At 47.6% G+C, this 21,775-nt stretch overlaps 1 protein-coding gene across 1 annotated transcript in view; it reads left to right on the forward strand.

Annotated features, from left to right (window-relative positions):
* Positions 1-566: 566 nt before the first annotated feature.
* Positions 567-21,775, forward strand: part of UBASH3A (ubiquitin associated and SH3 domain containing A) — a 60,281-nt gene continuing 39,072 nt past the window's right edge. Inside the window, exons 1-4 of the mRNA XM_058296285.2 lie at positions 567-697; positions 1,964-2,017; positions 16,822-17,008; positions 20,538-20,736. Coding sequence (XP_058152268.1) covers positions 585-697; positions 1,964-2,017; positions 16,822-17,008; positions 20,538-20,736 — 553 coding nt within the window. The 5' untranslated portion in view covers positions 567-584. The remainder of the gene's footprint in view (positions 698-1,963; positions 2,018-16,821; positions 17,009-20,537; positions 20,737-21,775) is intronic.

Raw genomic sequence — 21,775 nt, forward strand, 5'->3', positions numbered from 1 at the left:
GAAAATTCCTTGAGCGATTCAAGTAGGTGGTGCCCTATATCCATATTATATCCATATTATATCCATATTATACTCTATCTTTATTATACTTCAAAGGTTTCCAACATCGAGAAAGGAGTCCATGGATGACTGATAGAAGGCCAGTCTTAGGTCCAGCAGGGACAATAGATCAAGCGTAGGCAACGCCGTGTTTTACAGATAAGGACACGAAGACTCAGTCGGAGTCACTCGAGACCCCAGTCCAATGCCCCCTGCCCTCCTGCCTCCCCCCGCGGCTCTCCCACGGACCCGCCCCCAACCCCCCTAAGTCAGCGTATGCGCCGATCCCGGGCAGGGGCTCAGGGGGACTTTCTGAAACTGAACTCCAGGGTGGTGACCGCGAGGACGGTTGACACTGCTCCAGCGTCCTCCAGGGCGAGCCGACAGCCCCGAGCTCCTGCAAACAGGATATTAGCTTTTGTCAGAAACATCAAAAGAGGCTTGAGGTTTCTCTCCGCAGCCTCCTTCTCTCCCCCCGCGCCCTCTCTGGCTTTATCTGCCCGCTTCAGTCTGCGAGGCGAACTCTTGCACGGCGGCAGGAAGAGATGGCGGCGGGGGAGACGCAGCTCTACGCCAAGGTCTCCGCCAGGCCCAGGGCCCGCAGCGCCTCCTCGGCCCTGGAGGCCCTCCTGGCGCGGGGCTTCCCAGCGCACACCGCGTGAGTACCGCCACCTGCCCAGGCCGGGCACCCCGCCCCCCCGTGCCCCGTGCCCCCCGACACCCCACGAGCCGGCCTCCCGGGCCGCAGGCCCAGACCCCGCTGTGGCCTGGCCTCAAGGGCACCCACGTCCTGCCGCGATGGCACGCCTGGCCTCGCGGAACGGGCTCTCGACATCAAGCCCTCTGCCCACTAAGCGCGCTGAGCCCTCCCTGCTGGCTGACGAGGGGACCCTGAAACCTGCGCCCGCGGGACGCCCTTTGTTCTGGTGGCTGCCCCCCACGTGTCAGGCCCCAGCCTGGCGGTGCCCGCTTCGTGCGTGGCTCAGGGTGTCTGAACGGGAGTCTCTGGGGCTGGGGGCTGCCGCGGGGCCTGCAGCAGGACCGAGTCTCTAAACGGCATGGGGAGAGCCTGCCCTCTGGGGAGAAGCTTTAGAGTGGCTAGGACCAGGCAGCATGGCTCACACACCGCAGGGACAGCGTCGGTGCCCACCTCCTCCAGCACGGAGAAGGTCCTCAGGCCAAACGCTCACCTGAGAGCCCCTCCTCTCAGAGGAGGCCTCTCAGAGGCTGCTCCGAGAGCCACACGCCCGCTGGTACCCACCCAAGGAGCTGCTGGCGGCCACCTTGTGGCTCCTCACCAGCCCCAGCTCTTCCTGGACGGTCTACCCTCACCAGCGTCCCTTCTGTTCCATTTGGCACCGCCTGTCCACATGGCTGTAGGCCTGGGGGTCAGTATTGAGCCCCAGGGACCCGCCATCTAGAGGGGACGGGTGCAGGTTAACTGGGATGAGACCAGGATGAGCACGTGGGGGGGGGGTGGCAGTGGGAGACAAAGGAGGGGCTGCAGATCCACCCTGCCGGGGAGGCTTCTCAGCCTCAAAGGAACCGGACGAGTTCCCCATGGGGTCTCCTTTGGGGCTGGGAGGTGCCTTCAACTCCAGCACCCCCGAACAGCTCTGTGCTGGGGGGAGAGGGGTGGGATGGCAGGAGCGGGCAGAGGCCAGACAGCCAGGACCCCGGACCCAGGCAAAAGGCTGGTGGTGGGAGCCCCCCAGGAACGTGGGCAGGTTGGCATTTCCAAAGGGCCGTGGAGGTGGCTCCTGGGGGAGGAGGGCCCGGGCACGTGTGCGCCAGCTGCAGCAGCCTGGCATCCAGGAGCAGGGGAAGCAGAGCCCAACGGCCTGGGAGGACCCCGGCCACTACCCACGCCTCCCCTCCGCGGGGAAGCCCGGCTGAGCGCTCGCGGGCTCCTTCTTTCCTGCAGGCTCAAAGCGTTGGCGGCAACCGGGCGGAGGACGGCGGAGGAGGCCTCCGAGTGGTGAGTGGGCCCGAGCGCGGCGCCCCGTTCAGCAGGGAGCGCTGGGCAGACTCAGGTGCCCCGTGGGAGGGACCCCGGCTGCTGGGGAAGTTTAAAACTGCCCCCACGCCCGCCAGCGGCACCCCGTGCGCCAGGGAAAGAGGGACTCTGAGCGCAGCTTTGCTCAGCTCACGTCTGACTCAGTCACACTTGGACTGTCAGAGAAGAAAATGGTTCATGTGATTTGCCGAATAAATAGGGAAGAGTTATTTTTGCTGATCTGGAATAGAGATTTCCCTTCTCTATGGCTATCCCCTGAGGGTAAGAAAACTTCCTGGCTGCCCATGACGCCCCACTTTTCGGGGTGCGGGGAGCTCTGAAGGGGGTGAGCGGCTGCCTCCGGCCTCAGCCTCCTGCCCTGGCATCCAGGGGCGCTCCTTGTTCTCCAGAGCTTGGTCCAGTGCAGAGGCACCTTGGCGCCCCAGCAGGAGGGCCCCGACACAGCCGTGGCCCCCCGGGGAAAATCAAACAGAAAGCAAGGAGACAGGTGTGACAAGGCCGGACCGCCCTCCCCAAAGCAGGAGGGCGGAGCTCTGCGATTACGGGTCTCTTAGTTTTCCAGAATGTTCTCCATGGACCCTCCATCCTCTCCCCCAAAACGCTAGGCCAGAGGGAAATGCTCCCGACGTCCTGGGTTGTCTAACTCTAACGTCAGTTGCCAGATTGGAGTTGAAAGCCAAGCCCGCTGCAGTGAGGAGCGTATGGGCGGCTCCCACCCACAGCTCAGCAGAGAAGTCCAGGAGACTCTCCGGGGCTGGGGGGCAGCCGGGGCTGCCGAGCCGGCCAGAGGGGGCCTGGGCTCTCCAGGAATCAGGGAGGTACCCAGTAAGGGCCATTTAGAACAAAACAGCTTCCAGGGCTGGCGGAGTGAGGCCAGTCCACCTGCTCCCCTGCCAACGGCACCGTGCCAGGCAATCGGGAATGCCAGTTAACTAAGTAAGAGGGGTGTCAATTAATCACCTAGGGGAAACGGACTTTGGCCCAGTGGTTAGGGCATCCGTCTACCACATGGGAGGTCCGCGGTTCAAACCCCGGGCCTCCTTGACCCGTGTGCAGCTGGCCCATGTGCAGTGCTGATGCGCACAAGGAGTGCCCTGCCACACAGGGGTGTCCCCCCGCGTAGGGGACCCCCACGCGCAAGGAGTGCACCCGTAAGGAGAGCCGCCCAGCGCGAAGAAAAGTGCAGCCTGCCCAGGAATGGCACCGCCCACACTTCCCGTGCCACTGACGACAACAGAAGCGGACAAAGAAACAAGACGCAGCAAAAAGACACAGAAAACAGACAACCGGGAGAGGGGAGGGGAATTAAATAAATAAATAAATAATAAATAAATAATTTAAAAAAAATTAATCACCTAATTAAACATGTAGCCAACCTCATAGCAGTGGGTGTATTCCCTGGAGAAACATGAAGGACCCAAAAAAAACAGGTGTTATTAAAAAAGAAAACCAATTTAAATGCCCATTAATATATATGGGAATCAATAAATGAAATATTATATATGTAGGTGGGGGAATAAGATACAGCCCTTAAAATATTATACCATCCACACTGACAAGCACTCTTAACTAGCTATACATGTATCAATAGGGGCAAATATCAAAAGTGTATTTTTCAGTGGAAAATACAGGCCGCAGAATAGTTTGATCAGTAGCTTATAATTTATATAAAGCACACCCAAATGTTATCTGTGCACCTGTTGCTTAAATTTCTGGAAAAAATCAAAGCAGAGTCACAATTGGGGTTGCCTCTGGAAAGGGGGAGAGGAATCAGGATGAAGGGGTAGAGCTTTTTCCGTATTAATGTTTTGAGAAGGTATTCTTATATAACTAAAATTATTATAATTTTATTAAAAAACAAACAAACTGGGCAGCAGACACTGTCCCATTCCCTCCAAAAAGCAAGCGCAGGAATGGATGGTCTCCCTGACACCCCAGCCCCTTTCTCCATCCCCAACCCTGAGGCCCAACACAAAGCAGAGGCACTGGGACAGCGCAAAGGAGGAAGAGAGGGGCTCAAAGGAATTTTTATCCTGTTCATAGGAGTAATGTATGTTCTTCATTTAAAACAAACTAAAAACTGAAAAGTCAGCAGAAAAAATATCCGTAATTGCAAGACTTGGGGAAAAATGTAGTAATAGGAGATATTTTGCCATGTGATATATGTGTATTAATACCTGTATTTATATATGGAGAGAACATTTAAATATATAGAATTTAAATATTTATATTTAAATACATATATAGAGAGTATTTTAAAAATATTATTAACTTTTTTCAAGGGATTCAAACCTCTTTCCAATTACTAAATTATACATATAAACTACATTGAGGGATGCAGGGCTAAGCAGAGCTGGGAACAGATTACGCTCCCCATTTGGCAGATGGAGGAAATCAGTGCACAGAGAGTCAAAGTGACTTCCACAGTCACAGCCCCCAGCTGTCACTCCAGCACTTTTTAATGTATTACTATTATTGTAAGCACGGTTTTAATGTTTTATCTTTATTGCATTTATGCATTCACATAAAGAAAAGAGTCAAGATTTTTACAAAACTTATTAGGAAAAGTAATATTCCCTCCCTCTCCCCCCCAGACACCTGTCCCCCACTTCATTTCTTCTTCTCAATGTCTTTCACCTATTCTGGATGATTATTTGGGCATTTGTTTTCACATCTCCAAATAACATAACCTGTTTACCACTGCTTCTAGATTTTTCGGTTTTAGGCTTTGTATACCCTCTTTTCCCCCACTCATCACCAGCATGCATGCACCTTTCCCATTCTCACAGTATAGAACTTTTGCATCATCTTAGTTAGATCCATAATCAGTGTTTACATTTCCGTGGCTCTGAACACCATTCAGCTGAGCGATGTAGTACATTATAATTTTCCTTTCTGCACACGTTTTTGTTTTTCCTGGAGTTCATAATTGCCTTTTTTTCCACCATTTTCTTGCTTTTCTGCATACTTATGAATTCAATCGCAAACTCTCTCCCAGCTGTTGGCATTTCCTCTCAAGACTTTCAGAAGCATCAGGTTCACTGTCAAGCTCATCTTTTTGGAGAAATCTCCCGTTGGGCCTGCTCATCTATTATTTTGTATCATTTCTCCCCTGTGCAAGGTGTGTGGATCCTAGGGTTTCCTTTATCATCATCCTGGGGACATCCCCTTCCTCTCTCATGTGTGTGATCTGTCTTCCTGAAACTTATACCTTATTCTTTGTTGGTTATGAGATACCTTTGGCAGATTATATCATCCAGCACCTTTCAGAGAAAGAAGACATGAGAGAAAAATAATTTAAGACATTTGCACATCTGAAAATGGCTTTATTCTACCACCATCCTTGATTACCAGTTTAACTGGGTATCAAATACTAGGCTGAAAATTATTTTCCCATTGCTTCTACTTTTAAGTGTTCGTCTGTTGAGAAGCCCAAAACTATTTTGATTCCTGACCTGTAGGTATGATCTTTCTCATTTCACTCTGGAAGCCAAGCAACCTTCTCTTGGTTGCCAGCATTCTGATGTTTCATTCGCTGAGCCTTATCGATACGCAAATGTACGTCTTTTCTGCTCATGAGTATTTTCTTGAATTATTTTAGAGATTATTTTCTCCCTCCACTTTCTAAATTTTCTTTTTCTACAGCTCTCATTATGTGGATATTGATTATCTTGGACTGGTCCTCCAATTTCATTTTAATTTTTTCATGTTTTCCATCTCTCTTTTTGCTCTCCTTTCTGGAAGATTTCCTTGATTTTATCTTTCAGATTTTCTATTTTATTTTTCACTTCTGCTGATGTGTTTGTAATTTCCAAGAGCCCTTTTTGGTTCTCTGGTTGTTCCTTTTTGATAACAGGCTGTTTTGTCTCATTTTGGTTTTGTCTGTTCAGTGGTTGAGATAGCTTCTCTTATCTTTCTGAGGATAACAATTTTAAGTTTTCTTCCCCTTGTCTAGTCTTTATACTCCAAGTTCCTTCTTCTTCTTCTAATTTTTATTTTACCGGCTCCCACGTTTGCCTGATAATCCTCAGCTGTCCACTCATATTTATAGTCTCCTGTTGACCTCCAGCTTCGCTGCAGGGTTATCTGACTTGGCATGCTGTTGCGGAGTCCCCAGAGCTGTCTTTAGATGTCCCCTAGGGGTGGCCAAATTTCTGGTGAAGATTCTTATAGTATAGTCTCTTGCCTGGAAGGAAAAGGTGTTACGGTTCATATCTACGAGCTGTGTGGAAGAAAGAGGCTGGGTCAGACACCCTCTTTCACCCTCTGCAAGAAAGTCGTCCTCCAGGCGTCTGCCATCTGTGCAAAGTGAGGAGGGGACCGGGGGACCTAACACCGCCCTGTGGTGTTTCCACTGTCCCCACTGCCGCCAGCCCTCCTTCACACCTCTGCTTTCCACCTGCTGAGTGGTGGTGTTGCTTCCTCTCCTCTTCTCCCAGTCATTGTGGGTTTGGAGCTTTGTTTTTAAAGTCCCTTGCCTGTTATTTTAGTGAGCTTTAGGAAGAAATAAAACTACATGCACATGCACCGTCTTTTCCTGAAGACTGATCTTGCTTATAAAAACAGCTTTATTTAATATGGATGTGTCTGTAGACAATGTTTTGGTTAGAGTTGCTTCCTTTTTGAGTCGTATGAAGAATTTCGTTAAGTAGTCCTCTGCAACTTCCTTTTTCAAACCAGCGTTATGTTGCTAAGTTTCATGCTGTTGCATAGAACTGTAATTTATTTTCATGGCTCTGTGGTATTCCATCATGTGACTATGTCCCCATTTATTTATCCATTTCCCTGATGGCATCATTGGGTTATTTTCTTTTTCTTTTTTTTTTTTTGTCACTGGATTTCACTTTATTTTTTTTTATTTTTTTTTTTAATATTTATTTATTATTATTATTTTTTAATTACATTAAAAAATATATATGAGGTCCCATTCAACCCCACCGCCCCCGCCCCCCATTCCCCCCACAGCAACACTCTCTCCCATCATCGTGATACATCCATTGCACCTGGTAAGTTCATCTCTGAGCATCACTGCACCCCATAGTCAATGGTCCACATCATAGCCCAGACTCTCTCACGTTCCATCCAGTGGGCCCTGGGGGGATCTACAGTGTCCCGTAATTGTCCGTGAAGCAGTATCCAGGACAACTCCACGTCCCGAAAACGCCTCCACATCTCATCTCTTCCTCCCGTTCCCCACACCCAGCAGCCCCCATGGCTACCGTTCCCACACCCATTTCACATTTCCTCTGTGGACATTGGATTGGTTGTGTCCATTGCACACCTATGTCAAGTGAGGGCTTAGATTCCACATGGGTACTGGATGCACTCTTCCCGCTTCTAGTTGTAGACACTCTAGGCTCCATGCTGTGGTGGTTGACCTTCTTCAACTCCATGTTAGCTGAGTGGAGTAAGTCCAATAAGTCAAAGTGTAGGAGCTAAAGTCTGTTGAGGCTCTGGGCCTGGGTATCATATTATCAGTCCAGAGATTCAAATCCCCTACATATATCTTAAACTCAGCACCAAATACAATTCCAATAAAGTAGCATGCAAGTCTTGTGAAAAGAGATCCCCTCTGAGTCCATTTCCATCACGCAGAAACACCAGCTCCAAAGAAGGGCCATCTGTCATGGCAGTGAACCCCTTCTGCCATGACCATAGAACCCGTGGGTCTCTTTATCCCTCAAAAGAACCAATACCTGGGGTTGTATCTACCTTATCTGTCTCTTAGACTCTGTTCAGTTGTACATAGGGGTATTCCTTCTGACAACCTCCAGACTCTTTTTTAGAGACTCACAGCCTTATAATCTCATTTCTCCTCTCCATTTCCCCCTTACATTAGGTCAAACCGCTTCCCGAAGTCATGTTATTATATGTAGACAGGTATATTCTGCTGTTCCGCATTGAATCTTTAATTCAAGGTCATTTTCTAGTTGCTTCTTCAGCTGGTATGTGGTAGTGATCCCTCGGTGCCAGGGAGGTTCATCCCCGGGTGTCGTGTCCCACGCTGGGGGGAATGCATCACATCTACACGCTGAGTTTGGCTGTGAGAGTGGCCACATTTGAGTAACATGAAGGCTGTCAGGAGGAAACCCCCAGGCACAATGCTACTCTAGGCCTTGTTCTTATTGCAGGTGCATAGGCTCAAAAGTGTAGCCATTAATATCAAGGGCCCACTGTTGGGCCCTCCTTCCTTCCTGGTTCTTGCCGTTGCACCTGGAGGATTGCCGCTGCTCTCCCAGGGCCCACAACAGTGACCCCCCGGCCAGGAGCCCAGTACCCCCCCAGCTGTTGTTTTTAATTGTTTCCACTATGAGTATATATAGACATTACCATATACCCTGGGCATATGCCCTGTATAACTCCCTGTCAACCATATATATCCTGTCAATAACATCCCATATCAGTATTCCTCCGCTGCCATTGTTGAACCACTCTGTGATACAAAACTTCCCGTAAAGTGAATCCCAACATAATGTCAGCTTCAGAAGAGTCTTAGATCACCAAAATTCGTATATACAATATACAGTATTTCCCCAGATCCACCATAAAACCTTTTCCCTTCCACAGCAATAATCTTTTAACTTATTCATATCATATTTCCTGAAACTGATGTACAGATTCCGAAACTATAGTTTTCAAACAAGGTAACATTTGTGCTTACTATGTGGTCCATACTTTAGGTTGTACAGTTTTCTAAATTTTTTAGTTATCCTATGTTTTGTCTTATGGTTTTCATTATTAGTCTGTCGTCCCCTATATGTTTTTGGTGTAATATTAGCTGTTTTATATTCATCCTCGTGTACTCTCACATAACTCCTCTTTTGCCCCCTTATTTACCTTTGTTCTATCCATTGCACGTACATTTTCCCCTCCCCTTAGGGCCCACAACGCCTGCCAATCTAATGCCCTGGGAGCCGTCCTTTCTCACGAGAGATACAGTTCTCTCTATTCGACGGCATTAGTCTTCCCCAGGATATGGGTCCACCCCACCCAATGGTAGAACGCACCTTGGCAAAATGAGCCTTCAGCTATTCCCTCCGGAGTCCGTCCTGCATCAGACCATACCCCCTGAGCGTCCTAACCAGGTGACCCTCCTACTTATACTTTGATACGTTTTACTCAACATTTAGTTCTCAACAAACTTCTGGCACTCTCCCATGTTTGTATGTTGCCCCTCCCTCCCACCTATTTCTTGGACCATATTACCCCTCTTCCCATCCCCAGCCCCCCTCAAACCCAGAAAACCCCACCCGAAGGTAACCCCTTGCCCCCATTTTGTCCCTTCTTTGTGCTCATACTTACCCCCAGCTCATCACAGATTCCACCCCTACAGACATTAACTCACATCCTTCCTCCACCCCCTGATTTCCAGTAAGCCACTTTTCCAGACTCTAGCTCTCTGAGGCAGTTAACTTATTTCATATCATTGAGGTCATATAGTATTTGTCCTTCAATGCCTGGGTTGCTTCACTTAACATAAGATTCTCAAGGTTCATCCATGTTATCACGTGCGATTGTAGTGTATTGGTTCTTACAGCTGAGTAGTATTCCATTGTGTGTATATACCACATTTTATTAATCCATTCATCTGTTGATGGACTTTTGGATTGATTCCAACTTTTGGCGATGGTGAACAATGCTGCTATGAACATTGGTGTACATATATCGGTTTGTGTCCTTGTTTTCAGATCTGATGGGTATATACCCAGCAGTGGTATTGCTGGGTCATATGGCAAATCTATGGATAATTTTTTGAGAAACTGCCAAACTGTCCTCCAGAATGGTTGGATCCTTCTGCATTCCCACCAGCAATGGATGAGTGTTCCCCTTTCTTCACATCCTCTCCAGCATTTGTATTCTACTGTTTTTTTCATGGCTGCCAATCTTATGGGAGTAAGATGGTATCTCATTGTAGTTTTGATTTGCATTTCCCTGATAGCTAGGGATTTGGAGCATTTTTTCATGTGCTTTTTAGCCATTTGTATTTCTTCTTTGGAGAAGTGTCTGTTTAAATCTTTTTCCCATTTTTTAAATGGGTTGTTTATCTTTTTGTTTTCGAGATATATGAGTTCTTTATATATGCAAGTTATAAGTCTCTTATCAGATATATGGTTGCCAAATATTTTCTCCCATTGTGTGGGTTCCCTTTTTACTTTCTTGACAAACTCCTTTGAGGTGCAGAAGGCTTTAATTTTGAGGTAGTCCCATTTATCTATTTGTTCTTTTGCTGCTCGTGCTTTTGGTGTGATATTCATGAAGCCATTTCCTATTACAAGGTCCTGTAGATGTTTCCCTACACTGCTTTCTAAGGTCTTTATGGTCTTGGCTCTTATATTTAGGTCTTTGATCCAGCTAGAGTTGATCTTTGTATAAGGTGTGAGATGGTAATCCTCTTTCATTCTTCTACATATGGCTATCCAGTTCTCCAGGCACCATTTGTTGAATAGGCCATTCTCTCCCAGTTGAGAGGGTTTGGTGGCTTTATCGAATATTATATGGCTATATACATGAGGTTCTATATCTGAACTTTCAATTCGATTCCATTGGTCTGTGTGTCTCTCCTTATGCCAGTACCATGCTGTTTTCACTACTGTAGCTTTGTAGTATGTTTTGAAGTCAGGAAGTGTGATTCTTCCTATTTCGTTTTTCTTTTTTAATATGTCTTTGGCTATTCGGGGCCTCTTTTTATTCCAAATAAATTTCATAGTTAGTTTTTCTAGTTCCTTAAAGAAGGCTGTGTTGATTTTTATTGGGATTGCATTGAATGTGTAGATCAGTTTTGGTAGGATAGACATCTTAATAATATTCAGTCTTCCTACCCATGAACAGGGAATATTCTTCCATTTATTTAGGTCTTCTTTGATTTCCTTGAACAATCTTGTATAGTTCTCGATGTATAAGTTTTTTACCTCTTTAGTTAAATTTATTCCTAAGTATTTGATTTTTTTATTTACTATTGTGAATGGTATTTGTTTCTTGATTTCCTCCTGATCTTACTCATTATTGGTGTATAGAAATGCTACTGATTTTTGCGCATTGATCTTATAACCTGCGACTTTGCTAAACTCATTTATGAGTTCTAGGAGCTTTGTTGAAGATCTCTCAGGGTTTTCTATATATAGGATCATGTCATCTGCAAATAATGAAATTTTGACTTCTTCCCTTCCAATTTGAATGCCTTTTATATCTGGTTCTTGTCTCAGTGCTCGAGCCAGTACTTCCAAGACAATGTTAAATAGGAGCGGAGACAATGGGTATCCTTGTCTTGTTCCTGATTTTAGAGGGAAGGATTTCAGGACTTCGCCATTGTAAACAATGTTGGCTTTAGGTTTTTCATATATACTCTTTATCATGTTCAAAAAGTTTCCTTGTATTCCGATCTTTTGGAGTGTTTTTATCAGGAAGGGGTGCTGTATTTTGTCAAATGCCTTTTCTGCATCTATAGATATAATCATGTGGTTTTTTTCTCTCAATCTGTTTATATGGTGTATTACATTGATTGATTTTCTTATGTTGAACCATCCTTGCATACCTGGGATAAATCCCACTTGGTCATGGTGTATAATTCGTTTAATGTGTTGTTGAATACGATTAGCAAGTATTTTGTTAAGTATTTTTGCGTCTAGGTTCATTAGAGAAATTGGTCTGTAATTTTCCTTTCTTGTGGTGTCTTTGTTTGGCTTTGGTACTAGGGTAATGTTGGCATCATAGAAGGAATTAGGCAGTGTTCCTTCTGTTTCAATTTTTTGGAATAGTTTCAACAGGATTGGTGTTAGTTCTTTCTGGAATGTTTTGTAGAATTCACCTGTGAAGCCGTCTGGCCCTGGGCTCTTCTTAGTTGGGAGATTTTTAATGACTGATTCTATCTCTTTGCTTGTGATTGGTTTGTTAAGATCATCAATTTCTTCTTTCGTCAGTATGGGCTGCTTATGTATTTCTAGGAATTTGTCCATTTCCTCTAAATTGTCATTTTTGTTGGAATATAGTTTTTCAAAGTATCCTCTTATGATAGTCTTTATTTCTGTAGGGTCAGTGGTGATATCACCTTTCTCATTTCTTATTTTGTGTATTTGCATCTTTTCTCTTTTTTTCTTTGTTAGTCTCGCTAAAGGTTTGTCAATTTTGTTGATCTTCTCAAAAAACCAGCTCTTGGTCTTGTTTATTTTTTCAAGTGCTTTCTTATTTTCTATTTCATTTAGTTCTGCTCTTATCTTTGTTATTTCCTTCCTTCTTCTTCCTGTTGGGTTACTTTGTTGTTGTTTTTCTAATTCCTTCAAATGTGCAGTTAATTCTTCAATTTCTGCTCTTTCTTCTTTTTTGATATATGAATTTATGGCTATAAATTTCCCTCTCAGTACCGCTTTTGCTGCATCCCATAAATTTTGGTATGTTGTGTTATCATTATCATTTGTTTCAAGGTAGTCATTGATTTCTTTTGAGATTTCCTCTTTGACCCACTGTTTTTCTAAGAGTGTGCTGTTTAATTTCCAAATTGTCGTGTGAAGTCTGGGTCTCTGTCCCTTGCAAATTTCCAGCTTGACTCCACTGTGGTCAGAGATATTGTTTTGTATGATTTCGATCTTTCTGAATTCATTAAGCCTTTCTTTGTGGCCTAGCATATGGTCAATCTTGGAGAATGTTCCATGTGCGCTTGAGAAAAATGTATATCCTGCTGTGTTTGGGTGTAATGATCTATATATGTCTATTAGATCCAGCTCTTCTAATATACTGTTCAAATGTTTTGTTTCTTTAGTGATTCTCTTTTGAGATGTTCTGTCCAGAGTTGATAGTGGTGTATTAAAATCCCCCACTATAATTGTAGATGCATCTATTCTTTCACTTAGTTTTTCCAGTGTTTGCCTCACATATTTAGAGGCGCCCTTGTTAGGAGCATAAATATTTATGATTGTTCGATCTTCTTGACAAATTGTCCCTTTCACTAAAATATAGTATCCTTCTTTGTCTCTCACAATTGTTTCGCATTTAAAGTCTATTTTGTCTGATATTAATATAGCTACTCCTGCCTTTTTTTGGTTGTTGTTTGCTTGTATGATTGTTTTCCAGCCATTCACTTTCAACCTCCATGAGTCTCTGGGTCTAAGATGTGTCTCTTGTAGGCAGCATATAGATGGGTCGTATTTCCTTATCCAGTGTCCCAGTCTGAATCTTTTGATAGGTGAGTTTAATCCGTTGACATTCAGTGTTATTACGTTTAGAGAGTTATTTATGGTAGCCATATTTTGGTTGGATTTGTGTTTGTTATATTTTGTTTGTATTATTTTATTTTCCCCTTCTATTTTTGTCTTTCTTGTTGCTTTTACACTCTCCTCCATCTCTGAGTGTCCTGTTTTTTCCTTTCTTCCTGCAGAATTCCCTTAAGAATTTCTTGAAGGGGAGGTTTCTTGTTGATATACTCTTTCAGTTTCTGTTTATCTGTGAATATTTTGAACTCTCCATCATTTTTGAATGCTAGTTTAGCTGGATAGAGTATTCTTGGTTGGAGATTTTTTTCCTTTAGTACCTTGACTATATCATACCACTGCCTTCTTGCCTCCATCGTTTCAGATGAGAAATCAGCACTTAATCTTATGGAGTTTCCCTTGTATGTGATGGTTTTCTTTTCTCTTGCTGCTTTTAGAATTTTTCTTTGTCTTGAGCATTGGATAATTTGACAAGTATATGTCTTGGGGTGGGCCTGTTGGGGTTTATGACCAGTGGAGTGCGCTGTGCTTCTTGGATATGTACATCTGTCTCTTTCAGTAGATTTGGGAAGTTTTCATTCATTATTTCCTGCAACACTCCTTCTGACCCCTTTCCCTTCTCTTCTCCTTCTGGAATGCCTATAATACGTATGTTTGAGCGTTTTGCGTTATCATTCAGGTCCCTAAGTCCTATCTGGATTTTTTCTACCTTTTTATTGACCACTTCTACTATCTGTTTGATTTCCAATGCACTGTCTTCCACATCACTAATTCTCTGCTCTGCCTCTTCTAGTCTGCTGATATTTGCTGCAAGTGTATTTTTGATTTCTTGAATTGTGGTGTTCATTTCCATCATATCTGTTATTTTTTTGCGCATGTCTGCAATTTCCCCTCCAAGTGTTGTCTTCACGCTGTTAACCTCTTTCATTACTTCATCAAATTTGTCGGTGATAAATGTTCTGAGATCTTTCATTGCTTGTGCGAAGTCCTGCCCCCCTTCCTGATTTTCAGTTTGTTGATTGGATTCAGCCATGTTTTCCTGATTACTGGTTTGGTTTGTAGATTTTTGTTGCTGTCTTGTCAACATTTTTTCTTGACGGGTTTAATCAGTTCCTTAGCTTCTTTGTCTAGTCTTGGAGATTAATTAGCTGTTGTTTTTGCGTAAGTGTTATATCTTCTCTTTGTCACTTTGTTCTTCTTATTCCAATTTCTTATTGCTAGTTAAGCTCACTTTAAAGGAAAGTATTAGTGCTGGGGAAAGGCAATTGTGTAAGGAAGGAAAAAGTGTGAAGTAGTATTGGTGATATATGTTTACAAAGCAACAATATGAGTTCTGGGAGGATGGAGGTTAGATCATGTAAATTGTTTAGAGTTATAGTAGTAGGAAAGTACCTATAATGAGGTAGATGACTGAATATGGGAGGAATGTGGTACGTACTAAGAGGCTATTGCTTTCGTGAGAGAGGGAAAGAGAAAAGAAAGGTAATAGTTTCAGGGACGAATACCAGATGGAAAACTAAACAAAGGTCTTAGAAATGAAGAGTTAGACACTTTGTGGATCAAAGAAAGGGAGATGGAATATAGGAGAGATAGCAGATGGTGGAGGATATCAAGTTGTAGGGGAAAGGGGATAGTGTAGATAGGCTAAATCTATTCACAGAGAAATGAGGCAGTGGAGGGTGAGGAAACCCAGCAAATGTGAGGTATTTCCTGTAGGACCTATTGTATTGTTAAGGTAAAATAGTATAAGAAGAATATTGGGGACAAGAAAGAGAGGATTGAAAAAAAAAAAAAGAACAACAAGAACAACAACAACAACAAAAAATAAAAAATAAAAAAATAATAAAAAAAAAAAACAAAACAAAGAACAGAAACCCCGCCGCCAGGCTCGGCTGGGCTCAGCTGGGCTCCGGTCCCCCGCCCGCCGCCCGCTGCGGCTCAGCTGGGCTCGGCTGGGCTCGGCTGGGCTCGGGTCCCCCGCCTGCCGCCCGCCGCGGCTCGGCTGGGCTCGGCTTCCCCTCCCGCCGCGGCTCGGCTGGGCTCGGCCGGGCCGGCTTTCCCGCCCGCCGCCCGGCGCGGCGCAGCGCGGCTTTGCTCTCCTGTTCGCCACCCCGGTGCGGCGCGGCTGGGCTCGGCCGAGCTCAGCCGGGCTCGGCCCCCCTGCCCGCCGCGGCTCAGCCGGACTCGGCCGGACCCGGCTTCCCCGCCCACCACCCGCCGCCTCGGCGCAGCGCGGCTCGGCTCTCCCGCCCGCCACCCGCCGCAGTGCTAGCTGCCTCGGCTCCGCCTACCCAAGGAGGGAGTCCTCCACACGTAGCTGGGATCTCCGTGTATATTTCACAGATGGATCCTCTCTGTTACCTTCCCTCCAAATCGATGTCCAGACACCTCCGGACCAGGAAAAATCCCGAGACAGCCGGTCCCAAAGAGTCTCCGATGCCTCCCAGCCGATTCCCCCCAGGAGCTAGTAATCGGGAAGTTCACTCAGCCGCCATCTTGCCTCCCCCCGGGTTATTTTCTGTTGTTATTGTTTGTCTATTATTAAAAAAACATGCTGTGAACCCTCTGTGCGTGGTTCCAGGCACACACGCGGGAGATCTCTCAAGGTTCACGTCTGTGTTTAGGGTTTCCAACTTTACAAGTCAATGCCAAATCATTTGCCCGTGTGGTTGTATCCTGCATTCCAAACTTATTTTTATAACATGAGCACATCCCTAAGTCATTATAAATTCAAAACCATGATTTCTAATGAATACAGGATAAATAGAATTGCTATCATTTATTTTGTTTTTCCCTTTTTTTCCTATTATAAACAACCCTGTGATAAATATTTTATATATGCACTTTAGTCTATACTTGTTGCTCTTTACTTGGGATAAATTTCTGGAAGTAGAGTTATTAGTTTGAAGGGTGCAGATACAGATTGGCAAATTGCTTTATAGAAAGTTTTTACCACACCATCCTTAATTAAGTCTTGCTTCACCTCTGACACAACTGAGCATAACTTTTATCCTTTTAAAAAATCTTTGTTAGTTTCACAGATAGGAAAAAAATGACATTTTGTGATTGTTTCTATTTCTGTTTTTGTTATTAGTGCAAATGAATGTGTAGTTTGGCGGTTGTGTATCAGCTTTCCTTGTGATCTGAATAACTTTCTGAATCCAAAGAAAACATAATCACCACATAAATTTTTATCTAGTTTCTGCAGTTGGTTTTTCTATGTGAAGTATGAAATTAAAAAGGAAAATGTGATTTTCCCCCCATAAAATGTTTCAATACTGAAGAGATGCTTGAACCGCAAAGACCGTTGGAAGCCCAGGCTTTACCCTCTGCTGTCCTCTTTCTTTCCTTTCCTGTGCATTTGGGCTTTGGAATCAGACTGACCTGGGGCGTGAGCCTGGCGGCGCCAGCTTTGCGGCATAGGCAAGGCCCGCCTTCCCCATCCGAGAGCGGGCAGCACGTGGCCTTCTGCGCACGGCGCTCGGCGCGGCCCCTTTTTTAGAGTTGCTGTCGCTGCTGCTGGCTGTCCCCACGCCAGGTGAAAGTGGCCTTTCTCGGTTGCAGGCTGCACTGTCACGCCAACGACCCTTCTCTGGATGACCCCATACCCCAGGAATACGCTCTTTTCCTCTGCCCCACGGGGCCCCTGCTGGAAAACCTCCAGGAGTTCTGGAGAGAGAGCAAGCGTCAGTGCGCCAAGAACAGAGCCCACGAGGTGTTCCCGCATGTGACACTCTGTGACTTCTTCACGGTGAGTCGGCCCCGCCCGGTGCTAGCGCCAGTGCCCCAGCGGGTGGTGTCTCCCCGGGGTAACGGCAGGACAAAGCGAAGGGGCAGCCTCGTGGCTTGTTTTTATAGCGTGGTTCAGAACTGCAGTGTTATATGGCACTGTTTTGGTTTTGTCCTTTACTTTACTCCCTGGAGTCATCTTAGCTCCTATTCATCCATCAGGACCCAACTCATTTATGCCCTACTTTTTTTTCAGTCTTCCCCAGTCCCCTGGATAGAAGGAGCTGCTGCCCTTTGTACTCCCACCGTCTTCTTGTTATAGCTCTAGTGGCTCTTACCATGGCATATTGCTGTGTATCTGCCAGAGCTCTGTGCCCCTGAGGGTTGAGTCCCGCAGTGGTAGAAGGATGCTTTACTCATCTTTGCACCCTCAGAGAGGAGACAGTGCCTCAGACGGAAGAGCGCTTCATAAATGCGTACATGTGTGGTGCATGAGCTGAGGAAAGCGTGGGGCTTTCCCTGCCCAAGGAGTCAGTTCTCCGATTTAGAAAATGGCCAAACGGGCAGCTTTAGAAGGGCCCTGGAAAGGAGAGAGGGGCTGGGGGGCTACTGGAAAGATTCAAAGGAGGCGTGTGAAAGAGGGAAGGAGCGACAGGCAGCCACTTCCTCTGTGACCCCCCAGCATAGAAACCTGGAGAGGGGCACACCCAGCTTTCATCACATCCTGCCCCACCGTTGGCACACTCTGCCTGTACCACCCATTTCAAGGGATTCCACCGGAGCTCCAGGACCCCCAAGGCCCCATTCCAACTGCAAGTCAAGGCTCCGCAGCACTGAACAGAGAGGAGAGCAAGCTGCTGCAGGGAGAGTTTCCTACTGCGTCCCAGGGAAGCCGTACCTGCCGAGCCACCTGCCTTCGCCTGGGGCTGGGGTTTGCGGAGGCCGGACCTTCAGTGCCAAGCCAGGGAAGTCCCAGGCAACTCAGGAAGAGTTGGCCACCTCACACGGCGCTCCGTGGGCCTCTGAGACAGTCAGACTCCTTGCTGGTTTGTGCTGGGAGTGCACCCAGGAGATGAAAGTCAGCCAAAGTGGGGTGATGAGAGGACACCCGGAAGTCATGCTCACTCAATCACGGCACCGAGGAGGCAGGCACTGGCCCACGCTCCTGTTTCTAACCCACTGAGGCACGTGCACGCAAGTAAGTTCACACTCACATGCACGCACACACACACACATGCATGTACACAAAATACAGGCACACATACACACTCATGCACATTCACATATATGCACGTGCACATGCACACTCACATATATGCACACATACACACTCACCCACATGCATGTACACACTCATGCACACCCACATGCATGTATATGTACACACACGTACATACTCAAAACTTGCACACGTACACACTCACATCATACACACGTACACTCTTGTTCACATCTAAATACCTGCACTCACACATGCACACATACACACTCACATAATTGGACACACTCACATGCATGTACATGTACACACTCACACATGCACAAGTATACACTCTCACATGCATGCACACAAACACACCATATACTCATGCACACTCGCATGCATACATACACACATGAACGTACACAGACACGTGTGCACAGACATGCTGACATACGCACGTTCATATACATGCACACGTATGTACAACCTCACACGCACTCACACATGCACACGTGACATGGCCCCTGCCTCCTCCTCTCAAGGTAATGCCCCACTCCCCCATCATTCCAGCTCTGCCGTGGGTCACTGAGGCCCCTTTCAGGGAAAGGAGTGTGACAGAGGCGCTGCGGGGCTAAAAGATAAAACAGACAAGCACGTGCTTAGTGAACCTCCAGCCTAGGAGGGAGATGGAGATGGGCATTCAACGCTCTGTCGGGTCCAGAGCGTGTGTGGGGGCGGGGAGAGCAAGCAGGGCAGGCTGCACGGGGCCAGCGCCTCGGGCCTCGGAGTCAGGCTCTCCCAGGCGGAATTCCCCACGGTGTCCATTGCTTCCAGGAGGGGAGTAGCAGGGGAAGACACCATGCGGGAGCACGGATGGACAGAGCTGTGTGCGGTGGCTCAGAGGCTGGACGGAGCTGTGTGCGGTGACTCAGAGGCTGGACGGAGCTGTGTGCGGTGGCTCAGAGGGTGGGCGGAGCTGTGTGCGGTGGCTCAGAGGCTGGGCGGAGCTGTGTGCGGTGGCTCAGAGGCTGGACGGAGCTGTGTGCAGTGGCTCAGAGGATGGACGGAGCTGTGTGCGGTGGCTCAGAGGCTGGGCGGAGCTGTGTGCGGTGGCTCAGAGGATGGACGGAGCTGTGTGCCGTGGCTCAGAGGCTGGACAGAGCTGTGTGCCGTGGCTCAGAGGCTGGACAGAGCTGTGTGCGGTGGCTCAGAGGCTGGACAGAGCTGTGTGCCGTGGCTCAGAGGCTGGACAGAGCTGTGTGCGGTGGCTCAGAGGCTGGACAGAGCTGTGTGCCGTGGCTCAGAGGGCATGGGGGGGCAGAGGTGGGAAAGAGTCTGGGTGGGCTTGGATCCACCCAGAGTTTGGAGAATTTGGGAATCTGAATCTGAAGGATGAAAGCAGGACGTCGTGGGCAGAGGAGCCTGCAGACGGCGCTGTGATGAGACACATGGAAGGACAGGGTGGGGGTTCCAGGGACCAGAGCCACGACCTGCAGTTCCACTCTGAGGAATCGGGGCCAACTGCCTTCAGGGACCCCCACGGCTGCGCCGGAGTCTCCTGGACATCTCCAGAAGCTGAACGACGGAGTCCTGAGCAAAGCAATGGACTCTGGTGTCGGGGGTTGAAGCACGTCCCCTCCAAGGACATACTGGGGCCTGAAGCCCAGGTCCCTGCGACCTTGTTTGGAAACAGGATCTTTGGAGACGTGATTCGTTAAGTCGAGGCCAAGCTGGATCAGGATGAGGCCTAAGCCATAACCACCAGTGTCCACCTCAAAAAGGAGATTGGACTCTGGCCGCGGCACAGGAGGGAAGACGGCCACGGGGCGATGGGCAGAGAAGGCCAGCGGCCCCCGGGAGCTGGAAGAGCCAGCGAGCGGACCCTTCCCTAGGGGTTTTGGAGAGGGCGCAGCCCTGCCGATCCCTTGATTTGGGGCTTCTGGCCCCCAGAACACGTTTCTGTTGTCTTAGGGTCGTGGTACGTCGTCACAGCAGCTCGGGGACACTGACGCCGAGGCACGGAGGAGATGCCTGTGTGCAGTGTGCTGCTGGGACTGCTTCAGCCCCCCTCGGAGGGAGGACGGTGGTCAGATGACAGGGGCTGCCCGCCTGGGTGGCCGGAGGACACTCCACACCCCCAAGAAATTTCACCTGAATTATCTAAGTGGCTCGTCAAACCCATGGACAAAAACCATAGCCCCAAATGTCCAGGGACTAGAGAAACAATGATGTTGTCATGTTTTGAACGTTAGAGTCTCACTTTGCCCCATAATTTTTATTAATTACTCTAATAACTGGTTTTCTAACAAGAGATGGGGAGCCATGCTGTGCGTGTCTTTTGCACTAGTGTGAAGACCAGAAGGTGGAATGCTTGTACGAGGCTCTGAAGAGAGCGGGGGACAAGGTCCTGAGCTCCTTCCCCTCAGCCGTGCCCCTGGTCCTCCATTCCTCCATCAGCTACCTCGGCTTCTTCATCAACGACAGCCCTGCAGACGCCATCCGGGAATTTGCGGTGACATTCGCCACAGAGGCGTCCGTCTTGGCAGGTAGGCAGCCCCCACCCATCGCAGCCCCGAGAACCAGTTCATAAGGGGGGTGCACCAGTCATAGCGGGGTGCTTTGTCTCACGTGGTTATGCGCACCCAAACCTTCAAAGCAGGTGGTCGAGTCCACAGAGCAGAGATTCCAGGCTGCTCTTCGATGCACAGATGGTGGCATTAAATGGGAAATGTCCCACATTGGGTGCTGGCTTCACACTTTGCAGCCCGTTTCCTTCACAAGGTGCCATTTAACTCTAGGCTCTTTAATGAGTCAGTAGATCCTTCGATTGTATATGGAAATAGAAAGGGTCTGAGAACCAGCAGTGGTCCTTCCTTTAAGTGGCACCAGCCTTCCTTGCATTGATGTGGTTTCTCAAAACGCCCAGCTCTCCTCCCGCAGCCTGGGAAACCTCCACAGACGGGTCTCCCAAGCACCAAGCGTGCGTGTTTGTGTGCATTCATTGCCAGCTGGGGCACACACAGGGCCATCAGGGCATTCCCAGCCCTCATCTGACGTGGGCATCTCTCCTTGAGAGGGCAGCGTGCGTGTGAAACACAAGTCCTAAATTGTTGTGTTTTTTCAGCGTGTGCATACTCTTCCCTTCTTGACTTCTTGTGGGAAAAACTATCTAGGCTCACTTTGAGAATCAACAAATTGCCCTTTTCTCAAGCTCTAGCCCTGGTCTGGAGATGGAGAGGACAGCTGAGTTTAGTGGAAAGAATTCTGGGCATGCCATGGGAAGATCTGGGTTGGGATTTTTCGTTCATCTCTGATAAGGGGTGTGGCCTTAATTGAAGTCCCGAAGTCCTTTTTCTTTACCTGCAAAGTGGTGAGGACTCTTTGGTGATATTGAAACAGTGTAGCCAGTTTCTGAGAAGTATCCCCCGCTAATTCCTGGTTCACCAAAGGTGCTCAATGATTTGCCACTCTGAAACCTGCAGAGGCTGAAGCACCTGCTAGGCAGGTGTCTGCCCCGCCCCGCCCCCTGCCCGGCTCAGGTGTCTGCCCTGTGCTCAGGTGGGGTATGAAACACAGAGGCCCCCG

The sequence above is a fragment of the Dasypus novemcinctus genome, chromosome 4 (assembly GCF_030445035.2).
Source record: "Dasypus novemcinctus isolate mDasNov1 chromosome 4, mDasNov1.1.hap2, whole genome shotgun sequence".
Classification (NCBI taxonomy): domain Eukaryota; kingdom Metazoa; phylum Chordata; class Mammalia; order Cingulata; family Dasypodidae; genus Dasypus; species Dasypus novemcinctus.